The 18,532-nt window shown below is 40.6% G+C and overlaps 1 protein-coding gene across 6 annotated transcripts in view; it reads left to right on the plus strand.

The window, feature by feature from the left end:
* Nucleotides 1-18,532, plus strand: part of LOC146563837 (focal adhesion kinase 1-like) — a 63,043-nt gene that overhangs the window by 26,012 nt on the left and 18,499 nt on the right. For 5 of the 6 annotated variants that reach the window (XM_085291168.1, XM_085291165.1, XM_085291166.1 and 2 more), the window contains 14 exons: nt 1,016-1,123; nt 1,720-1,837; nt 2,252-2,282; nt 2,692-2,762; nt 3,157-3,174; nt 3,757-3,813; nt 7,345-7,365; nt 8,849-8,946; nt 9,253-9,337; nt 9,447-9,547; nt 9,891-10,006; nt 10,225-10,325; nt 10,454-10,543; nt 10,683-10,887. In XM_085291168.1, coding sequence (XP_085147294.1) covers nt 1,016-1,123; nt 1,720-1,837; nt 2,252-2,282; nt 2,692-2,762; nt 3,157-3,174; nt 3,757-3,813; nt 7,345-7,365; nt 8,849-8,946; nt 9,253-9,337; nt 9,447-9,547; nt 9,891-10,006; nt 10,225-10,325; nt 10,454-10,543; nt 10,683-10,887 — 1,220 coding nt within the window. The remainder of the gene's footprint in view (nt 1-1,015; nt 1,124-1,719; nt 1,838-2,251; nt 2,283-2,691; nt 2,763-3,156; nt 3,175-3,756; nt 3,814-7,344; nt 7,366-8,848; nt 8,947-9,252; nt 9,338-9,446; nt 9,548-9,890; nt 10,007-10,224; nt 10,326-10,453; nt 10,544-10,682; nt 10,888-18,532) is intronic. The other variant, XM_085291171.1, reaches the window with a different exon arrangement.

The raw sequence follows: 18,532 nt of genomic DNA on the forward strand, positions 1-18,532 counted from the left end.
ACGTTTATTGAGACTTTGGATATTTACAAGAATGCGAGTCAACCTTTTTCAAAAAGTTATGTCTTTTTATTTTAATACCTATACTGATATTCCTAAATCCTACCTCTGGTCTGTTCTATACATACAGTAATATTTAAAAAAAGACTGTTAAAACAGTGAAACTAAAACTAAACTAAACAAACAATCAACTGAAACTAAACTACAGACAGAAAGTCAAAGCTTAATAAAAATAGTAACCAATTAGAAAATTCACAACTATAATAACTCTCTTCAGCACATCCTTACTACACCATGCCTTCATGTAAGTAGGCCTACGCTGTGCAGCTAAAGTGAGGTACTGCAGTCATGTCAAACGTTTGATTATTGAGTAAATACTGTAGGAGTTTTTCCAATGCCAAACCAAGCGTTTGTTGTGTTTCCCCTCCTGAGAAACGGTTTATAGACCTCAACTCGTGCAGATGAGAAGAGATCCAGATAATCTTCTTTCTGCACTACTCCTCTGACTGGAGTCTTGCATTTTTTTTTAAATATTTTAAAGGCAATGTCTGTTATGAAGTTGCTTTTCTATCTGTCAGTGAACCAAACTTGATGTATTGATCTTCTGATGTTGTGGTCACTTTGCCTGTACTTTGGATACAGCTGATAAAGTTTCTGTAAAGTGTTTTAGAGTGCAGTGCACAGCCTCCTTAGAGACCTTCTGTCTAGACATGGTTTGACGCTGAGAAAGCTCCTCTTTGCTTAGTGCAGCAGTCATATTTCTGACGCTTTCACTTAGTTCACATGCCACGTGTTTCACTGATGCTGTGCTTCGTAGTAAGCAATGTTAGAAACTTGAGGTAGACAATACAATCCAGTGCTACAAGCTGACTGACATCCATTTTCATTTTTGCTTGAAACGTTACAGGATATAATGCAGAATAGTTTCTTATAATTCTTAGGCTTTAAATATCTAAAGATTCTTTTTGACTATTTCCAGATGTATTTAATGACTGTGACTCTGCCTTTGTCTCTGCAGCCCACACACTTAGCTAACTTTAATCAGGTGCAGTCCATCCAGTACTCTGCTTTGGACGAGAAGGACAGGAAAGGCATGCTGCAGCTGAATGTGGCCGGAGCTCCTGAGGTAAAAACACACACCCTGTATACTCTTCACCTGGCTCTCTGTGTGTGTTACAATGTGAAATATAACCTATTGCTGTTTAAATTTGAGTTACACTTATTTGTATGCGTTTCCTCTCAAACATGTGGCTCATGTACATTCTCACTGAAAATGCATATAATGCAAAGTCTCTGTGCCAATAAGTGGATGTTGTTTTCCTGCTTGTGTTGGCTGCTGATGAAATCACACTTGTCACAGAGATTATTTCCATCCAGCTGATGAATGCTAATGTCACTGTTTACTTTATAAAATAGACTGTGTATAGAATTACTTAAACATAATAGTTCAAGTTATATTAAAACGCATGAAAAACTAGGTGAGCTGCAGGAAAAAGGAGAGGAGCCTGAGTTTCATATTGACTGTGTGTTTGCAGCAGGCTTACAGAAAACGTGTCACTGCCACAGTATTGGAGCAGGGATATGTGTCTATATGGGACTGTATGTGTGTGTGTGCACGCACTAATAGGAGGCCTTCTTCCTAATAAAGCCCTCGTTGTGTCACTGTGAAGTAGCTCTCTGTCCCGTTCTTACACTAATCCTTCTGTGGGTGTGTGTGTATAGCCCCTCACTGTCACTACAGCATTGCTGACTACGGCAGAAAACATGGCCGACTTGATTGACGGTTACTGTCGGCTCGTCTCCTCAGTTACTCACTCCTTCATCGTCAGGGTCCACAAAGGTATGACGTTCAGCTGTGCAGATTTTATATTATAGTCTAATGTTTCACTTTTTTGTTGTTGTTGTTTGTTTGGGTTTTGTTTGTTTGTTTTTTGTAGCTTTGTAGCGGTAAGATTGTGCAAAGATGATGATTGTGGTCATGTTTCTATTGTTTCTATCCTAACAGTAGCTTAAAAAAAAAGAAAACACTGTAAATAGTACCGCATTGAAATCGCTGTCAAGTCATCTCTCAGACTGAGGTGGAGTCTTGATTGTGACTAGTGAGGCTTTATGCTTGTCGCTTTGATTAACCAGATGGTGTCTGGCTAGTGTTTCCTAAAAATAGCTATGGCTACAAAGAAATTGTGAAATCGTAGCTCTAGCATGAAGTCAGTCTGCTCTGTGACCAATTAAATTGTGGATTTTGTCTCTGCAGAGGGAGACAGAGCTCTGCCATCTATACCAAAGTAAGTCTACTAATTTGTTTTATGCTCGTTCAGGGCTGTGTTAAGTGAAAACAAGCTATCTTCTTCCTTCTTTTACCAGTGGAGCCTGTTATCTTTTCTTTGATTGATTGGGTGGTTATTATGGGTTTCACGCATTTTGTTATGACTCTGAAACTAAAGTGAGCATAAACATGTCTCAAATCCATGGATTCTTGAATTGCTTATAAGGTAAATATAATATTCTCTGTAAACTTTAGAAACTTTTTGGTTTTTAATGTTTGACACTTGAAGAAGCACACATGACAGGATGTGGGAGGATTCTTCGTTTCCCTCGTTGCGCCGCTGTCTTCGTAGCTGCAAATAGCAGCTCATTCTGTCTTAAGACAATGTGAGCCAAATCCCCAAAATAATTCTCTTCTCTCTGGTCCAGAGTTTCAAACCATGAGAAGCGGATGGAAAAGCGGATGGACGGAGTACGAACTCGAGCAGTTTGCGTCTCAGGTATAACCCCCCCCGTCGTGTTTCCTCTTGCTAGCCAGTCCATTTCTCCTCTGTCACTGTGCTTCTCTGTCCTCTGCTCTAAATGTCATGAATGACAGTGACGGCTAAGAGTTAGATAAAGGGTTCACAGATATGTGTGCGAGTGCTGTTACCACATAAAGCCTCATCTGTGTGCGCAGTGAAGAGTCCTTGTCTGGCCAGATGTCTTGGTGGAGAGCTTTAGTCACTGTCACTCTGTCTCTGCTCAGGCTGTCGACTGACTTCAGATTCATTCACGTGTACTTAAAATGACATTTTAAAAAAGACCTTTTAGAACCATTAACGGTAAAACTAATGCTTCTCTCCATGTTTCTCCCCCGGTGTTTGTGTTTCATGCTGCTTGTGGCTTCTGCAGGTCACATTAGTGGCGATGGTAAACTGCATTTTCTTTAAACCTCCTTCATTAGTAACAGTGGAATTCCTGCTCTGTATCTTCATTAAGGCTGCCGTATGTGTGGAGAATATTTCTCTAACTCTCTCTGTCCCTGCTCGACTCTGTATTAGTTCTCTCCATGACTAAACCTGTTTTTCTCCAGCTTGTTTCTCTGGAAAGAAAGAATATTTCCATCCCTCCCCTTTCCTCTTCTCTCTCTCCCTCTCAATTGTTCCGTGTCACTCCTTGTGTGAGGCCACACTGTAGTACACGAACGTTTCAGTTGTTGTGCATGTGTTTGGAGTCGGGTATGGTGACGGGCTTTTGGCAAGGTAGCTCTTTCTGATCATGGTGCATCTCTTAATGTTGCAAATTGCAGTCTTTGTCTCGGTGAAGGTGTGCTCACCGGACTCAGTTATTTAGTGATGTTGGAAGGTCTTAGACATGGTGGCATGTTATACAGTTAAATCATTGATACCGAGAACTTTGTAGTGATTTTTAGATGCAAGCTTGTCATCAGCTCAGAACTTGTTGATTTGTTCTCGGCTCTTTTTCTCATCCTGATTTTTCTTTGCTCTGCAGAAACAGACGACTATGCTGAGATCATAGACGAGGAGGACACCTACACCATGCCTTCGAGTAAGTAGACATACGCTGATACACATACCCATAAATGTTGTGGGCAGCTAAAGTGACAAGTGGCGAGGCAGTGATAGCTGTTTGTGTCTGCGCTATCAGTGGACCGTGTCAGACTTGTATCAGAGGCATTTTATAGAGGGACTTTGTTTACACTCTGTCTACTTCACAGTTTCTTTTTGTTGATTTCATTATAGATGAAGATTAAAAGCCATGAACAGGCATGTTGTCTGAGTGTGGTGGCATTTTAGATGAATTTTGGAGTTAAATTTGGATGAGATTGGAGTCAGGAACCTCTTTACTGTAGCACACGTTCACTTGTGAAAATCTTTGTATTTTATTTAATTTGTCTTGGTATACGGTACTGTGCAAAAGTCTTGAGCCACCCCTTCATTTGTATATACTGTGATTTGAAACTGGAAAATGGGAGCGGTGATTTATTGAAACATGCATACATGGAAATACAAGTTTTCAGATGGTGCTGTATGGTGAAAAAGACTCTAGCAATACTGGGTGCTAATGTAGTTCAGGATGACCATATATTCTGCAAGGCTGAATACAGGATTCTTCCTCGTCTTCTCTGTCTGCTTTCCTGTCTACTCTTCACTACTACACTATCTCAAAAAAATCAACAGCAATTCACATTTAGATTCATCGCTCCATCAGACCTGTTGTCACAGATTTTCAGTCAGTTTTCTGAGTAATTTGGCGTACCTCACCCTTATTTCTGTTTCCCTTAAGAATCTTTACAGCCATCCTTCCACTGACACCATTTCTCATGAGGCTTCAACTCAAGGGTCTCATGGATCTCTGAGGTTCTTTGCTTGCTTTCTTAAAAAACTGCTCATTAGCTGCATATGCTTAGGCCACTTCTTTTGTCATCAACTTGTCCAGTTTCCTCAAATTTTTTGAAGTCACACTGCACACCATACCAATATATGCAAAGTTTCTGGCTAACAGCTCTCTTTTTTATATACCTCTCAAATTGTGTTATCTTTCAACTATCGTTCATCGATTCAACTAATAAAATGGGAACAAATTTTGTGTTTTTGTAATAGATCAAGTTGTGTTTTTGTGTAAACACAACACTGGCTCATCCCTTTAGTTGGGCGCCTTTTTATGCTTGAATCATTCATAGGTCAGACCTTCAAAAAGCCTGGAGAACTAATGCCCACAATTTAATAAAATAAAGTAAATAAAAAATAAATAAATCACCCAGACAAGAAAGTCTGGATCATTGGAAGCACAATATAAAGAAAAATGGGTAGCTCAAGACGTTTGCACACTATTTTATTCTTAAATAGTTTACCCAGCACTTGAAATTAAATCAAGTCACCTTGCAGACCTGATGTAAAGATTCCTTTGTTTGACATAATTTTAAAGCATGAATTTGAGTGCAGTTAGATATGTTCCAAGAGGTTTTTGATCTGGTCAGACTCCTGTGTGAATGATCACATTTTCCGTGGTCACATTATTATTATTATTATTTAAAAGGGGGAAGCCACTTCGACCATATTCTGTGTGTATTTTTACACTCGCAGTCTATATTTATTTTCACGAGTTCCCACAAGATTTGGCAAGAGCCGCAGCTTCCTCAGATTCTTTTGACGTATTATGCGCGCATTGTCTGCATTTTTAGTGAACATTTACAAATGACTGATTCCTCCCGTGATAGCACTCAGTGTGAAAGGCTGGTAATATTTTTAGTATGAGACATCAGCGTAGGCATTTGTCTGACCTTGTGTGTCATACATGGAGGCTGAACAGTTCTTTGCATTAATTAAAACATTGCTGAATAAATAAGAAATATATATGAAGAGGTTCTGCTGTGCTGCTGTTGCTGCTGAGCGATGCCTGTGAACCAGGCTTAAGACTCATGTTAAGCTGAATTCGATGCTGTGTGGCTGTGGTGAATAGGCAGCATAAGAAGGCAGAGTAGACGGGCAGTATCAGCTTAATGTGGGATGGGAAGATGGAGTGTATTTTCTTTTTAAGCTGTTTTGACAAATTGCCTGTTCAAGCTGCCATAAAATGTTGCCTGAATATCGTAAGCACTCGTTCCATGTAAGCAGAATGCAGCTGAATCCCAACATGGCTTTGCTTTTTGATCATTCATAAATTATAGTTTTGTAGTTCAGTCTTCTGGACTTACACATGTAAACACAGTACCAAAGTAATAACTACAGCAGCAATGCTTTTTACTAATCTCAAAAAGCATTGAAACATTCGTTTGCATCAGAACTGCAAGTGGCTCATTCAGCTTTTTTTGTTTTTTTTCTCCAAAAAGGTCAAGTTCAGCTGTTTATGTTGGTACTTGGGTAGTTTGAGTGTGCTAATAAGTATTTTGGTTGTGTTAACGGCAGGTTTCCAAGCAGTTCACTATTTGGCTAGCAAGTTGCTTGCTTTGTAACTTGCACCTTTCTAATATAGCTAGTGATGACATGTGCTGTGGGCTTGTCGGGCCTGTATGCTATATCACAGCATTTATTTCTAGCCAGTGTTCCTTTGATTATCCACCAAGATCTTGTACTGACGATGGAAGAGTCGGACTGGCCTTCTCCAGCACATCCCAAAGACTGTTATCAGGGTTTAGGCTTGCTCTTTCCCGCTTTGATCCCAGTGAATCCTGACATTGTCAGGTCGTTCAGTAGATCCAGCTAACCTCATTGTTTGGGCACATAATGTTGCAGAGCCTACACCTGACCAACTGAAGCAGCCCAAGATCATAACAGTGCGCCCACGGACTGTTATAGTAAGCAAAACAATGACGTGATTGATGGATCACTTCATCTGCCTCTCTTTTTACCTTGATGCACCCGTCACTCTGGAACAGGGTAAACCTGGACTTATTAGATCACATGACCTTTTTTCATTACTCCAGAGTCCAGTCTTTGTGCTCTCCACCAAACTGAAGCCTTTTTTCAAATTAGCTTCACTGGCAAGTCACTACCACTGGTCCCTTGAGTTCTCTTCACATTGTGCGTGTGGAAATGCTCTTACTTTCACTTTTAAACATCATATTCAAGATTTTTTTTTTCTCCTGACCACATTCCTCTGGTGATGTTTCACAGCTGTCCTTCCAGGTTTTAATCCGTTGAACAGTTCTTAACCCAGTTTTAGTAGTTTTAATAATCTGCTTGAAGCAGGCAAGGAGCTTGACCCTGAAACTGAGTAACAGCTTTTTAAAGACCCCGGGATGTTTTTTTCTGATATGGTTTCTTAAGACATTAAAAGCTACTCAGTTAAGGTTAAATAGAGTTAAATAACCTGTCGACCACCAAAACATATGAATCACTGCAGCAGTTATACAGTGGAAGGTTTTTATCTATTTGTCTTACCTATTAGTTATTTAATGTGATAACACTGTTTCTGACTTACAGTAGCTCTAATCCATCAGCATCACTGTTACACTCACACTCGCTGCAGCTGTTGAAGTAACACTGACCTAATTAGTAGAGACTCCAGTAACAACATGTGGCTCTCTGTACTCACAGCTAGCTATTTCTGTCTCTTATCACTAACCCATTTTCCCAGAATACTATGGACTAGACCAAGGTAATGATTGAAAAAGTACCATAACTCTGGTTGTACTGTGATGGCACTTTGACTTGGTGGTTGTTGTGACCCTTTTGCGTTTGCTTGTGACTGAAAAAAAAAAGTTTCTGTCTGTACCTCTACCCTGTTGATTGGACCCCCCTCCTCCTCCCCCCACCACCAAACACCCCTCTGCTCATGTGTGATGTGCTGTGACTTTCTGCTAAACTGGTGGTAGCTTCAGAAGTGAGACAACCCAAATGGACTTGGATCTTGTTTTTGTCTGTGTTTAAAAGGTGGAACAAATTGAGAATGAGCTTAGGTTACTCTGCAGAAAAATCAATAATAATATAAACAGTCGACCGCTGTTAAAACACTATTCACTGCTCAGAGTAACAGAAACATGGCAGGCGTTCAGAAATATTTTTGTAACCAGGCAAGTTGATTCAGAGCATCCTCCTTATTGCAATTTTTGCCTGGAGGAGTAAGTGCAGTGAGAGGGACGGCTTTAAATAGATGCATACATTTATACGCTGGAACATTTTAAACCCAGACTACTAACAAACAGGATAGTCTTACTGCATTATTTAACACTGGACTTTTGAAAGCGTCAGCCACACGGGTGACATTTAGAGGCAGAGAACAGAGCAAAAGCAATAATTAGGGTTCCCTTTTTCATGCAGCCTGTTTCCACATTGAGGTCATCGCTGCTACGTTTTACTGCCCAGAAACTTTTGTCTCTAAAAGTCGCCCATGTGCTTGAACAGCCATGATTGTCATAAAAGTGCAGAGAATACAGTAAAGTGACCTTTATGGCTTCACGTGTGCTTTATTCATAAGCTTATTACATGGACAAAGTCAGGTCAGCAGTGTCATGAGGAAACGTCAGCTTTCAACAGCCTGCATCTCACAGACCAACCTAAAACAAAAGATTAAAAAAACTCATTTTTACCAACCACTTTGGACAGAAAACACAAAGAATATTGAGCTGCTACAGTTCCAGTGATCTGCGTCCCGAGCAAAAGCAACAGGTTTTCTGTTGGCCTGTGAGCCTTTTGAGAGTTTTCACCATATACCACCTGACTTTATCCATATTACATTTGAATCAACATAGAAATTCATGCTCATTGTAATTGGCTCCTGTTTGTCTGTGTTACATGGCATGTCTGGCTGTGGTTTGCTGATGCTCTTGTTGCATGCTGTTGATGGTGAGCTTGTTTATAAATTCAAGCTTGTCAGAGTAGGTCAGATTTTTGAAATATTGCATCTGACAGAATTCAATTTATTTCCATGGTGCGGTCTGAAACTAACCTCAAACATGCGTATTTAAGCTGTTTAACCTACAGATTGTTTAGACAGGCTGTAAAAATACTATAAAGTGCTCTGACAAGCTTGGTTAATGCAAGCCCAGTGTGTGGACATTAATCTGTGTATGTTTTGATCTGAAGGCTTACTCTGTTCATTTTCATCTGTGTGTGTGTTCGTGTTTATTTTGTGCATCCAGCGCGGGACTATGAGATTCAGCGGGATCGTATCGAGTTGGGACGCTGCATAGGCGAGGGTCAGTTCGGAGACGTCCACCAAGGAATTTACATCAGCCCGGTACGTTTGTTGTCTTTGCTCTCTCGCGCTCTCTCTGCACACTCACTTTCAAGAGAGGCTAAACTGATTCAGTCATATCACAGTAACGACACATAGCACAGTCAAAGCATTTGTACCAGAGAAGCATAAAGGGATGGTCTTGTAGAACAAATTTAATAGGTAACAGTATTTATTTTAAAGGCCCTTTAGTGAAAACTGCAAACTGTTTAGAGTTTGATTGTGACTTCTGTGGAGCAGACAGTGAATATGGTGCGTGTTGGTGTTGAAATGATGCTGATTTTGCTTGTTTGGATGCGTTTCCTGCAGGAGAACCCAGCTCTGTCTGTGGCAGTGAAGACGTGCAAAAACTCAACATCAGACAGTGTCAGGGAAAAATTTCTCCAAGAAGCACGTAAGATGCTGACCTCATAGCAGTAAAATCATAGTACCCTCTAAATAGTTTTTAAAAAAGGTTTCTTTTTGGGGAATTGTTTGACTCCTCCCTCTTGTGTTTCTTACAGTGACCATGCGTCAGTTTGATCATCCTCACATAGTGAAGCTGATGGGAGTCATCACTGAGAATCCAGTCTGGATCATCATGGAGCTCTGTACATTTGGAGAGGTATGACACTAATAAGAATATGTATAAGTTGCATCTGTGTAAAGCACAGTTACATCCCTGTGCATGTGGTATGTGAGCCCTGCTGTTTTCTATATTTGTTTAAAAACTGGAAACTATAAATTAGATCAGAGTTTTTGAGACGTGACCTGTAGCCCTGTTGTGTGTTTGTTTAAGAACAGATCAGATGATAAACACTTTTCTGTCAGTTATTTCCTCACATTCCCCAGGGTTAAATATTATGGGTGTTATACATTAACTCATGTATATGCTTTCTGGTTTGTTTTCTCATTGTGTTTCGTTTCAGCTTTATTTATATAGTATCTCCCTGTGTTTTTCTACACAGCTTCGGTCGTTTCTTCAGGTGAGGAAATACAGTCTGGATCTGGCTACTCTCATCTTGTACTCTTACCAGCTCAGCACAGCGTTGGCGTATCTAGAGAGCAAACGATTTGTACACAGGTAGGAAAGAGCCATACAGAAATAATATAGCAAAATATTCATAATTACTAAATAAATATAATTCCAGTAGGTGGCGTTGTCACCTACTGGACTGAAACACTGTTGTTCTGTCAAAAAAGAAAACGCATGTTAGATATGAATGCGACCACTGAATTTGAATAGAAAAAATTATATCAGTGAGTTTTTCTCTTCCTCTAATTCCTTTTTGACGTCTCCAGAGACATCGCAGCGCGGAACGTGCTGGTATCAACGGTTGACTGTGTGAAGCTGGGAGACTTCGGGCTGTCGCGATACATGGAGGATAGCTCTTATTATAAAGGTATGTAAAAAAGCATCGCCACCTTTGTCTTACTTTCTTTGTGATCCGGCAGAGAGAAGCTCCATTATTATTCATAGCAGACCTGATCAGTGAAGTGTGACACAGTTTTCTTCATTTCTGTTTTTCAGCATCTAAAGGTAAATTGCCTATTAAATGGATGGCTCCAGAATCCATCAACTTCAGAAGATTTACTACAGCCAGTGATGTCTGGATGTTTGGTATGTTTTAAGTCTGTGCTGCTTCAGTTTTGTCCCGCTCCAGTCTGCTTCTGTTTTACCCTTGCTTTGTGTCTTTGCTTTACGACCCCTGTAGGCTGTAGCTGTCTCATTCTCACTCACGTTATTTGTCTTTCTTTAGGTGTCTGCATGTGGGAGATTCTGATGTATGGCATCAAGCCTTTCCAGGGTGTGAAGAACAACGATGTCATAGGCAGGATAGAGAATGGCGAGCGACTGGCTATGCCCCCTCAGTGTCCTCCTACTCTCTACAGCTTGATGACAAAGTGTTGGTCGTACGATCCCAGCAAGAGGCCACGCTTTAATGAACTTAAAACACAGCTGAGGTCAGTGGCGTGTGATCTGAGAGACTGTGTGTGACTGTGTGTGAGGCACTTTGAGTGTGGATTTTCTGCAAATTGATTTTTTTGTTTGAATGCTTGAATGAACTATGCTGCAGGAACCTTAAACCATCATTACTTTATAGACACGTCTCAATTAAACCCTAAAGAAATGAGTGAAACAGTCATGAAGACAATGACATAGTCAGTTAAACTTCAGAGATCGAGATAACAAAAACAAAACGGTCTGTGGCGGTGGCCACAGACCATTCAGGTTACAGGTAGTCCGGCTCTAGCGACATGGCACATCCATATGTGTCATTCTGAGAAGGTTTGTCTCTGAGCACAGTCTCAAATCTAGAGCAGATACCAGGAGGGAGGTTGTTACAGGACCGTCAGCAGCAGGACCGGTATCTGCTCCTTTATGCATGGAGGAACAGGAGGAGCAGAACCTTACAATGACCTTGAGCAGGCTAATCCTAAACAGACCATCTGAATCAGAATGAAAGGATTGGACTCCGTTATGGTATCATGAGGGCTCAATGTCCTTTAGCAGGACCTGTGCTCAGAGCCCAACAGCATGCAGGTTTACCACTGGCACCACTTCTGACAGATGTAAATAAGTCTGAAGATGGCGTGGTGTTATGCTGATAACATGTTATATTCCATTTGTTAAAAAGTCACAAAAGGTGTCGGGTTAAAAAAAAAACAAAAGGAGATGTGGAGTCAGAATTCTTAAATTAAAAGGTTTTATTAATATTTTTGTTCCTAATTAAACTGAAAGAAACAGACAAGTTGCTGTCACCTTTAAAAAAAGGTTAAAACAAACAAACAAACCCAGGAATTGGTCAATAATCAGAAAAGTCAAAAAGGTTAAATCACCAAAACACACACACTTGCCCACAGAGCAGGAGTAAGCAGCCACCACACACAGCTCACTAGCTGCGAAACAAAAATGCTCTGCGGCTCTACAGATCCCCTTTTTCTAGCCTTAAATACTCTTACTAGAGTAGTACTTATTAGAGTAGACTCAGCTGTACAAAAAGGGTGGCACCTACAGCACGTGAGCTGGCAGGACGCATGTATATAGGGTCAGAATCCAAAGAAGCACAAATATTTGTATTTCAGATCCGTCAGTATTTTTTACCCAACTTCATGTGTACCATCCACGTCCTTTTTAGTAAGCTTTGGTTTAAATGATATTGGTGAAGAAAGCTGAAGAATGACTGCAGTGGCACATTTATTTTACTTAGTTGTTACATTATCGTATTAGAAAGAGAACCTTTATGTAAATTTAAATTGCCAATTGCCATCTGGATTTATAAAAAATAACAATAGGTAATCTGAATACATTGAAAAGGCAAAAGTACTTTTATGTCATTTATAGGTGAAAATGTGTTGTGAAATCCAGTGGATGTTTTTCTGTTCTACTTTCTGCAAATTGATACCACAGGTGTATCTATTAAAATTTTTAGAAACGTTTAAAACTCAGTGACCTCAAGATCAGAGGTCAAGTTTTCTGAGAATCTATTGAATGCTATAACTCAAGACGCACCTTTGATTACCATAGCTGCACCTTCTAGGAGGCTGAGGACCACCACTGGGGCCGTCAGTATTTTTACACTTGCTTGACAGCAGGTGTCACTCTCAGTCTGTTGTAATCACGGCAGTGTCACTAGCAGTGGGACAAACGAGGAAACGCTGTAGATGCACTTTTGAAAGTCTGAAACATACTGTGGTCTTGTAGTTTTCTGTTTTTCTTGATGACTTAACATCAGACCAAAATGAAATATTAACCACAGACAGTCTGACTTGTGAAAATGTCTGTGGGTGCCAAGAAAGATTCTTTGTTCATTCAACCTTAGGTATTTCTTTTCTGGCTTGTTTAAACAAGTTTGTAGGTCTCGTAGACTAGTTTTATAGGTAACATTTGTATTCCAGCACACACTCACTGGCATTTCATTAGGTATGCTGTACTGCTGGTTTGGCTTCAAAACTGTCTTGATCTTGATCAACATGGGCAACAATTTCTCAATTGGTACCAAGGGGGCTCAAAGTGTGCCATGAAAACTTCCCCACACTATTACATCATTACATCACAGTCAGCCTGAATCACAATACTTTATAAATCCCAGAGACAGTAATGAAATATTACAATCTGTTACAAAGTAATAAAATATAACGAAATGGCTCTAATATGTGCAAATAACTTCCAGTACATTGCACAAAGTTGAATATATATAGTTGACAGTGAGTTGCCTCTATAGATACAAGGAGGGATCCATGATTTCATGTTGTTTACGGCAGATTCTGATCCTACCATCCAAATGTTGGCAGAAGTCAAGATTCATCAGACCAGGTGACATTTTTCAATCTTCTATTGTCCGATTTTGGTGAGCCTGTGTGAATTGCTAATATAAGTCCCAGTCTGGTCTTCTGCTGCTGTAGCCCATCAACATATTGTGCTTTTGTTGTAACGAGTGCCTATTTGAGTTAGGTTTGCCTTCCTTTCAGCTCAAAGTGTCTGGCAATTCTCCTCTGACCTCTGGCATCAACAAGTCAGTAAAAGATCCTACATATCAACTTTCCTCCTTATTCTGATGCTCAGTTTGATCTTGAGCAGGTCATTTTGACCACCTGTCAGAGTCCCTAAATCCATGGCTCAAAGAGGATGAAACGATCCAGCTGTAAACCCATACAAGCAACGGAATGATAATACTGGTGCTGATGAAAGTGAGGGAGCCTCCATGGTCCTCCTTCCCTGAGTTTATATATATGCACAGACAGCTTCTGCAACTAATCAGCACTAAGGATAATGCTAGTATTAGCAAGTATTACAACTTCTCTTGATATGTTACAAAGTATACTGTTTACATATTTTCAGATACCTATTTTTATTTTATTTTATTTTTTTTTTTACCAGTGAGAGGATATCCAACTGACAATATTAATAGTCTTCACAGCCTAACTGAGTGCACACAAAAGGGTCCTTTACTGCTCAGGATGTAACACAAACCTGTTCAGGTATGAAGCAGGGTGCACTTTGCATTCTGTTTGGGCTGATGACTTTATGGCTGCCATGGTAACAGAGTTGTGATGTTGACAGAGACAAGTAAGCAACTTCAGTCATGCCTTTCCTTGTTAGATGATACATCACGGCTTCATTACTAGATTTTGCCTGGAGATGGTTTTGCAAGGATAGATCGCATTTTCCGCGAAATCCCGGGCGTGTTGCGATCAGATAAGGCAGTACCAGACATCACTGCTGGTAATTTTAAAATTCCCCGAGTCCGAGCCCCAGACTAGTGTGTCTCTTATTAATGGGAAGGCTCGAATATATTCACCATTTATCATTTATCAAGACATTACAGTTGCACAGTCTCAGGTAGAGGGGTGTGCCTATAATCTGGTCACCATGTCAGCTGTCATCATCTTCAGGTACAGTCAAAGAAAGAGACTGAATTTATAAGCCATCACATGCAGAAAAACAGCCACACAAACAAGTTGAAATTATTTATTTAAGCTACAGTATGTTCATGCTTTACAGCACTTTTTAAGACCTCTTGCTCGGCGTTGTGTAGCAGATCAGGAGCTTTAGTTTAATCTGACTCTTCTATTACCACATATACTATGAATATTTTCTTTCATTGTGCTACACAGTGGGGTTAGGTAGAGGCTAGTAAGGACAATGCTTTACCCACCCGTCATTACTCAACAGTTCATAATCTTTTGGCATGAACAGACCTGCAGTTTTTTGGAAGGGATGTTTCAGCATTGCCCCTTATGGGAAATGAAAGAAATGGATTATGAGATTAGGAAGACTGATATGAAACTTTTATTAGAGTGCAGTCTGAACCTCTAAAATCTATAAAGACGATGCTTGGTATACATATTCATTGAAGTAATATCCTCATTGTTTCTCGTAATCGTGACATTGGTTCTCCAGGTGTCACTTAACAATAGAACATGCTGCAGATAGAGTTCAGGTTAATTTGTCAACATTGTTTCGCCTTTATTTTTGTCCTTTGCATATAGTCTACAGGAAATTAGTCTTTAAGAGAGCTATGAAAGGAGTCTGCAAGCGCTGCTATCAGTTATTTAGTCTAGACAGGCCCTCCTTAGTCATTTCATGAACTCTTCATGACAGCTAAGCTTCCACAACTGACTGAATCCCTCCTGACAAAACATATTGCACTTAGTTTGTGTACCTTATACATTTTAAGTCACATTCTTACTGTGTGAAACATGTGGAGCATGCAGCAGCAGCGGAACAAGATGCCATCATTGTTTCCTTCAGCGTGCACATTCTCTCTCTACCTTAACCTTTTTTTACTCTCTTACACAGAAACAGGAAAATGAGGGCGCATATTTAACTCCTGTGGTTTTATGAGTTTTGCTTAAAACCAGCATGACTCACACCTCACATTCCACCTCCACTTTTCTCAGTGTCAGCTCTCCTGCTTCTCCTGTAATTCTGCTTCTGTTAGGCTCCCTTTACCACCTTTTCCAGCACCCCCCCCCCCCCCCCCCCTTGACTTATGCTTTTTTTTTTTTTACCATCTCCTCCTTTTGGCTCAGAGCAAGTTGGAGGCCTTCACGTCGCAGAAATCCGCTCCTTACTTTGACACATGCTTCCATATGTTTGCGGTTGTATGTTTTAACAGGGTGAGAACATAGTGTGGAAAAGTGCATGTGCAGTGTGGCTGCTAAGCGGGCAAAATTAAGTGCATTTATTCAAATTGGGATGGCTGAGAGCGAAGGAGCCCTCGGTGGGCCTCAGCCAGTGTCTTGGTTACCAAGTCAATATTGACCATGTTCGACGTGGTCACTGGCTATTAATAGGAGAAAGTGGAGCCATATAAGGTTATACGATTTGGTTTACTTTCAGTCTGGCTGGCTTTTATATCATAATATCAATTATAGGTCCCTGCTGCCAAATATGCAACTCTCAGCTACTACTAGTGTGTGTGTGTGTCTGTGTGTGTGCGTGCGCGTGTGTGTGTGTGTTTACACAGTGTGCAGCTGCCATGAGCCACAGCTTACCAAAGAACAGAGGGAGAGAGAGAGAGAGTGAGGGAGAGAGAAGACAGATAGAATTAAAGAAGAATGGAAAAAGCCGAGCAGAGTTACTGCAACGCTGCACTCCTCACGGTCAAAGCTAGCCTACGAAGATCAGATCGCGTTATCCCAGCAGCGAAACGTATCTGAGCTGCAACAGAGCAGGTTTATGCAATCCCATATGAAGAAGTAGGCATTGTGATTCTAGTGATGCTAATATCCTCTGCAGTTCACGGTGACCTTCAGTAAAGTATTAGTGCTGACTGCTGTCGGGCCATCACCCATCTAGGGGCTGCTTTAATTCTTCCTAGGTGCTCGGGCGGATGTGGACACTTTTTTTTTCCCCTAAGGTAGAGTATTGTCTGATCTCTTTGCACTTCTATCTCATTTGACTTTTCTAAGTGTTGTGATGTCAGGCTTTGAAGAACTCTTTTCATTTAGCATATAATCAGCTGTTAGAGGAGCTTGTATTAGTATCCCTTTGACCAGAGTTGTTCTTCTGGCGTTCCTCTTTGATGCTCTTTGACGTTTTTGTCTTCAGAGTTTCAGTCTGAAGGCTTATTGCCAGTATTTTGTTTTTTAGAGAACTTGGCTCGTTCACAAAAGCATAAATATGCTGTGACAGCAGTGACTCCTTTTTGATGGAGGATTTAAATATGGACTATAGACTTTACTGAGCAAAGTCTCACACTCATCAAGTCATCATGATGCCATATGTATGTTAGTATCCTGATAATCTTCAGTCGTGGTCATACTGGGAGCTCTCAGGTGAGAACTAGAGTATGTGAGATTAAGAGCAATGTGTTGCTCGAAACCCTAAGAATATGTAGTCCGCAGGGCCTGCGTAAATAAACTGAGGAGGCCTTGTTATTCCAGGTGGTGCAGTGCAGGTGGGGGTAGGAGACGGTCTGTGTTGATGTTGCCAGGTGTTGATGGTATTGCTGTTGCATGTATGCGATGTCATTTACTGTTCAACTGCTAAGCAAGATTGGCAGATTCATTTGCTGACTGCTTACATTAAAAAAGAAAGCACACACATTAAATATATAATCAGAGAAAGACTGGGAAATCAATCGCGAACAGTTAGGTTGTTTTGTTTAGTTTTAGCAAAGTAATTGTGTGTGTTGTATCTGTATTTGTTCATGCTGGGATTACTACTGTTTATTATTATGAAGTAAAAGGTACTGCTGAAAAACTGGTGCTAAAGGATTTAACTTTATCTGAGGTCTTTAGCTGAGTAAAGTAAGGATTGCCTCTACTGTAAGTTTAGATAATTGTAATTAATAATGGGTTTTAAAGCTCAATAATCAAGCTGCTGACTGTCGGTTCACACAAGTCTATGTTTACGCCGTGTTTGAGTGTGTCAGAGGGATCTCGAGTGTGATGGAAAAGCAGAGCAGACTGGAGACTGACTCGGGCAGGTGCAAGGACACGCAAACAATCGACGAGACAACAGAACAGGAACAGCGTAACGATGCTGCTAGAAATAGCGCCTGCCCTTGTTGAGGCAAGGCGAGCAGAAAGAGCACGTGGCGGTGCGGAGAGGGTGCTGTGCTGGATTGTTCAATAGAAGTTCAGTTTTCTGTTTTGTAAAAAGAGTAAACCATCTGCTCTCCCTCTGGGATTCGGGGCTTGGCTTCATCTAACTGCTGCTTTCCCAGGAAACGGGTCAGTAATTTTATCGCTTAAATTCAATGTGGTATCTTTGGCTACGCTAGACCTAAAAATGTTGGGTTTGGGGCGTGGGATGTTTCTTAAACTGTGAGTGATTCAGTCCATTCTTAAGCAATGCGAGTCAATGATTAAGTGCTTTAGCGAGCTGGCACAGTTGGCCAGCAAAGAACTGACAAAGACTGAAAATTGAGAGACGGTGATGATTTTTATTAGGCAAAAGTTCTAATAAATTCAATTTGTTGCGTTAGAGTAGCTGCCCCATGAGAGTGATTTATGTGGGATAAACTGTGGAGGCATAAAGAAGCAGCAGTAGGGCATTTCATAACAAAATGATATTTGATTTTACTCTCACTTAAGTAGTTTTTGCTTGGAGAGTCTGTACAAACAGAGTGCGAGGAATGCATGACTTTTAGTGGGTACACAGCACAGTGTAATAAAACTAATACTGAGGACAGTGTGTGCCTTTTAAATGGGGTTCACAGCAAGTTTTCATATTTACAGGGGGAGGCAGAAAACCACTTAAGCCAGCAGCGTGCTTGTAAAGAATCGCCAGTGGGGAAAGACCCTAAAAAGTGGGAATTGTGTGTTAGTCTAAGAGCATGCGTTTATATGAGCGGAGATAAAATTTCTACACTGAATGCAAAAGCCTTTTTTCTGCAGCAGTGGGAGTAACTGTTTCATTTACGTGCCTCTGGATGCTGCACGTGGATGGACATCATCATTATTCACAGTTAAATTTCGCATTCACATTCGCATTCACATCGAATTTCCCAGAGGAACCCACCCGAGGGATTAATAAAGTTCTATCTTATCTTATCTTATCTTAAATACCAGGGACCTCTGTAACACGGGACTGCATTCTAATAAACAGGCTCAAGTGTTTGTTATCATATTTGTGACAGAGTCACCCCTGCCTATT

This window comes from Mchenga conophoros, linkage group LG11 (genome assembly GCF_057382185.1).
Source record: "Mchenga conophoros isolate Kocher_MC1m ecotype Shallow Benthic linkage group LG11, M_conophoros_male_GT1.1, whole genome shotgun sequence".
In the NCBI taxonomy this organism is placed as follows: domain Eukaryota; kingdom Metazoa; phylum Chordata; class Actinopteri; order Cichliformes; family Cichlidae; genus Mchenga; species Mchenga conophoros.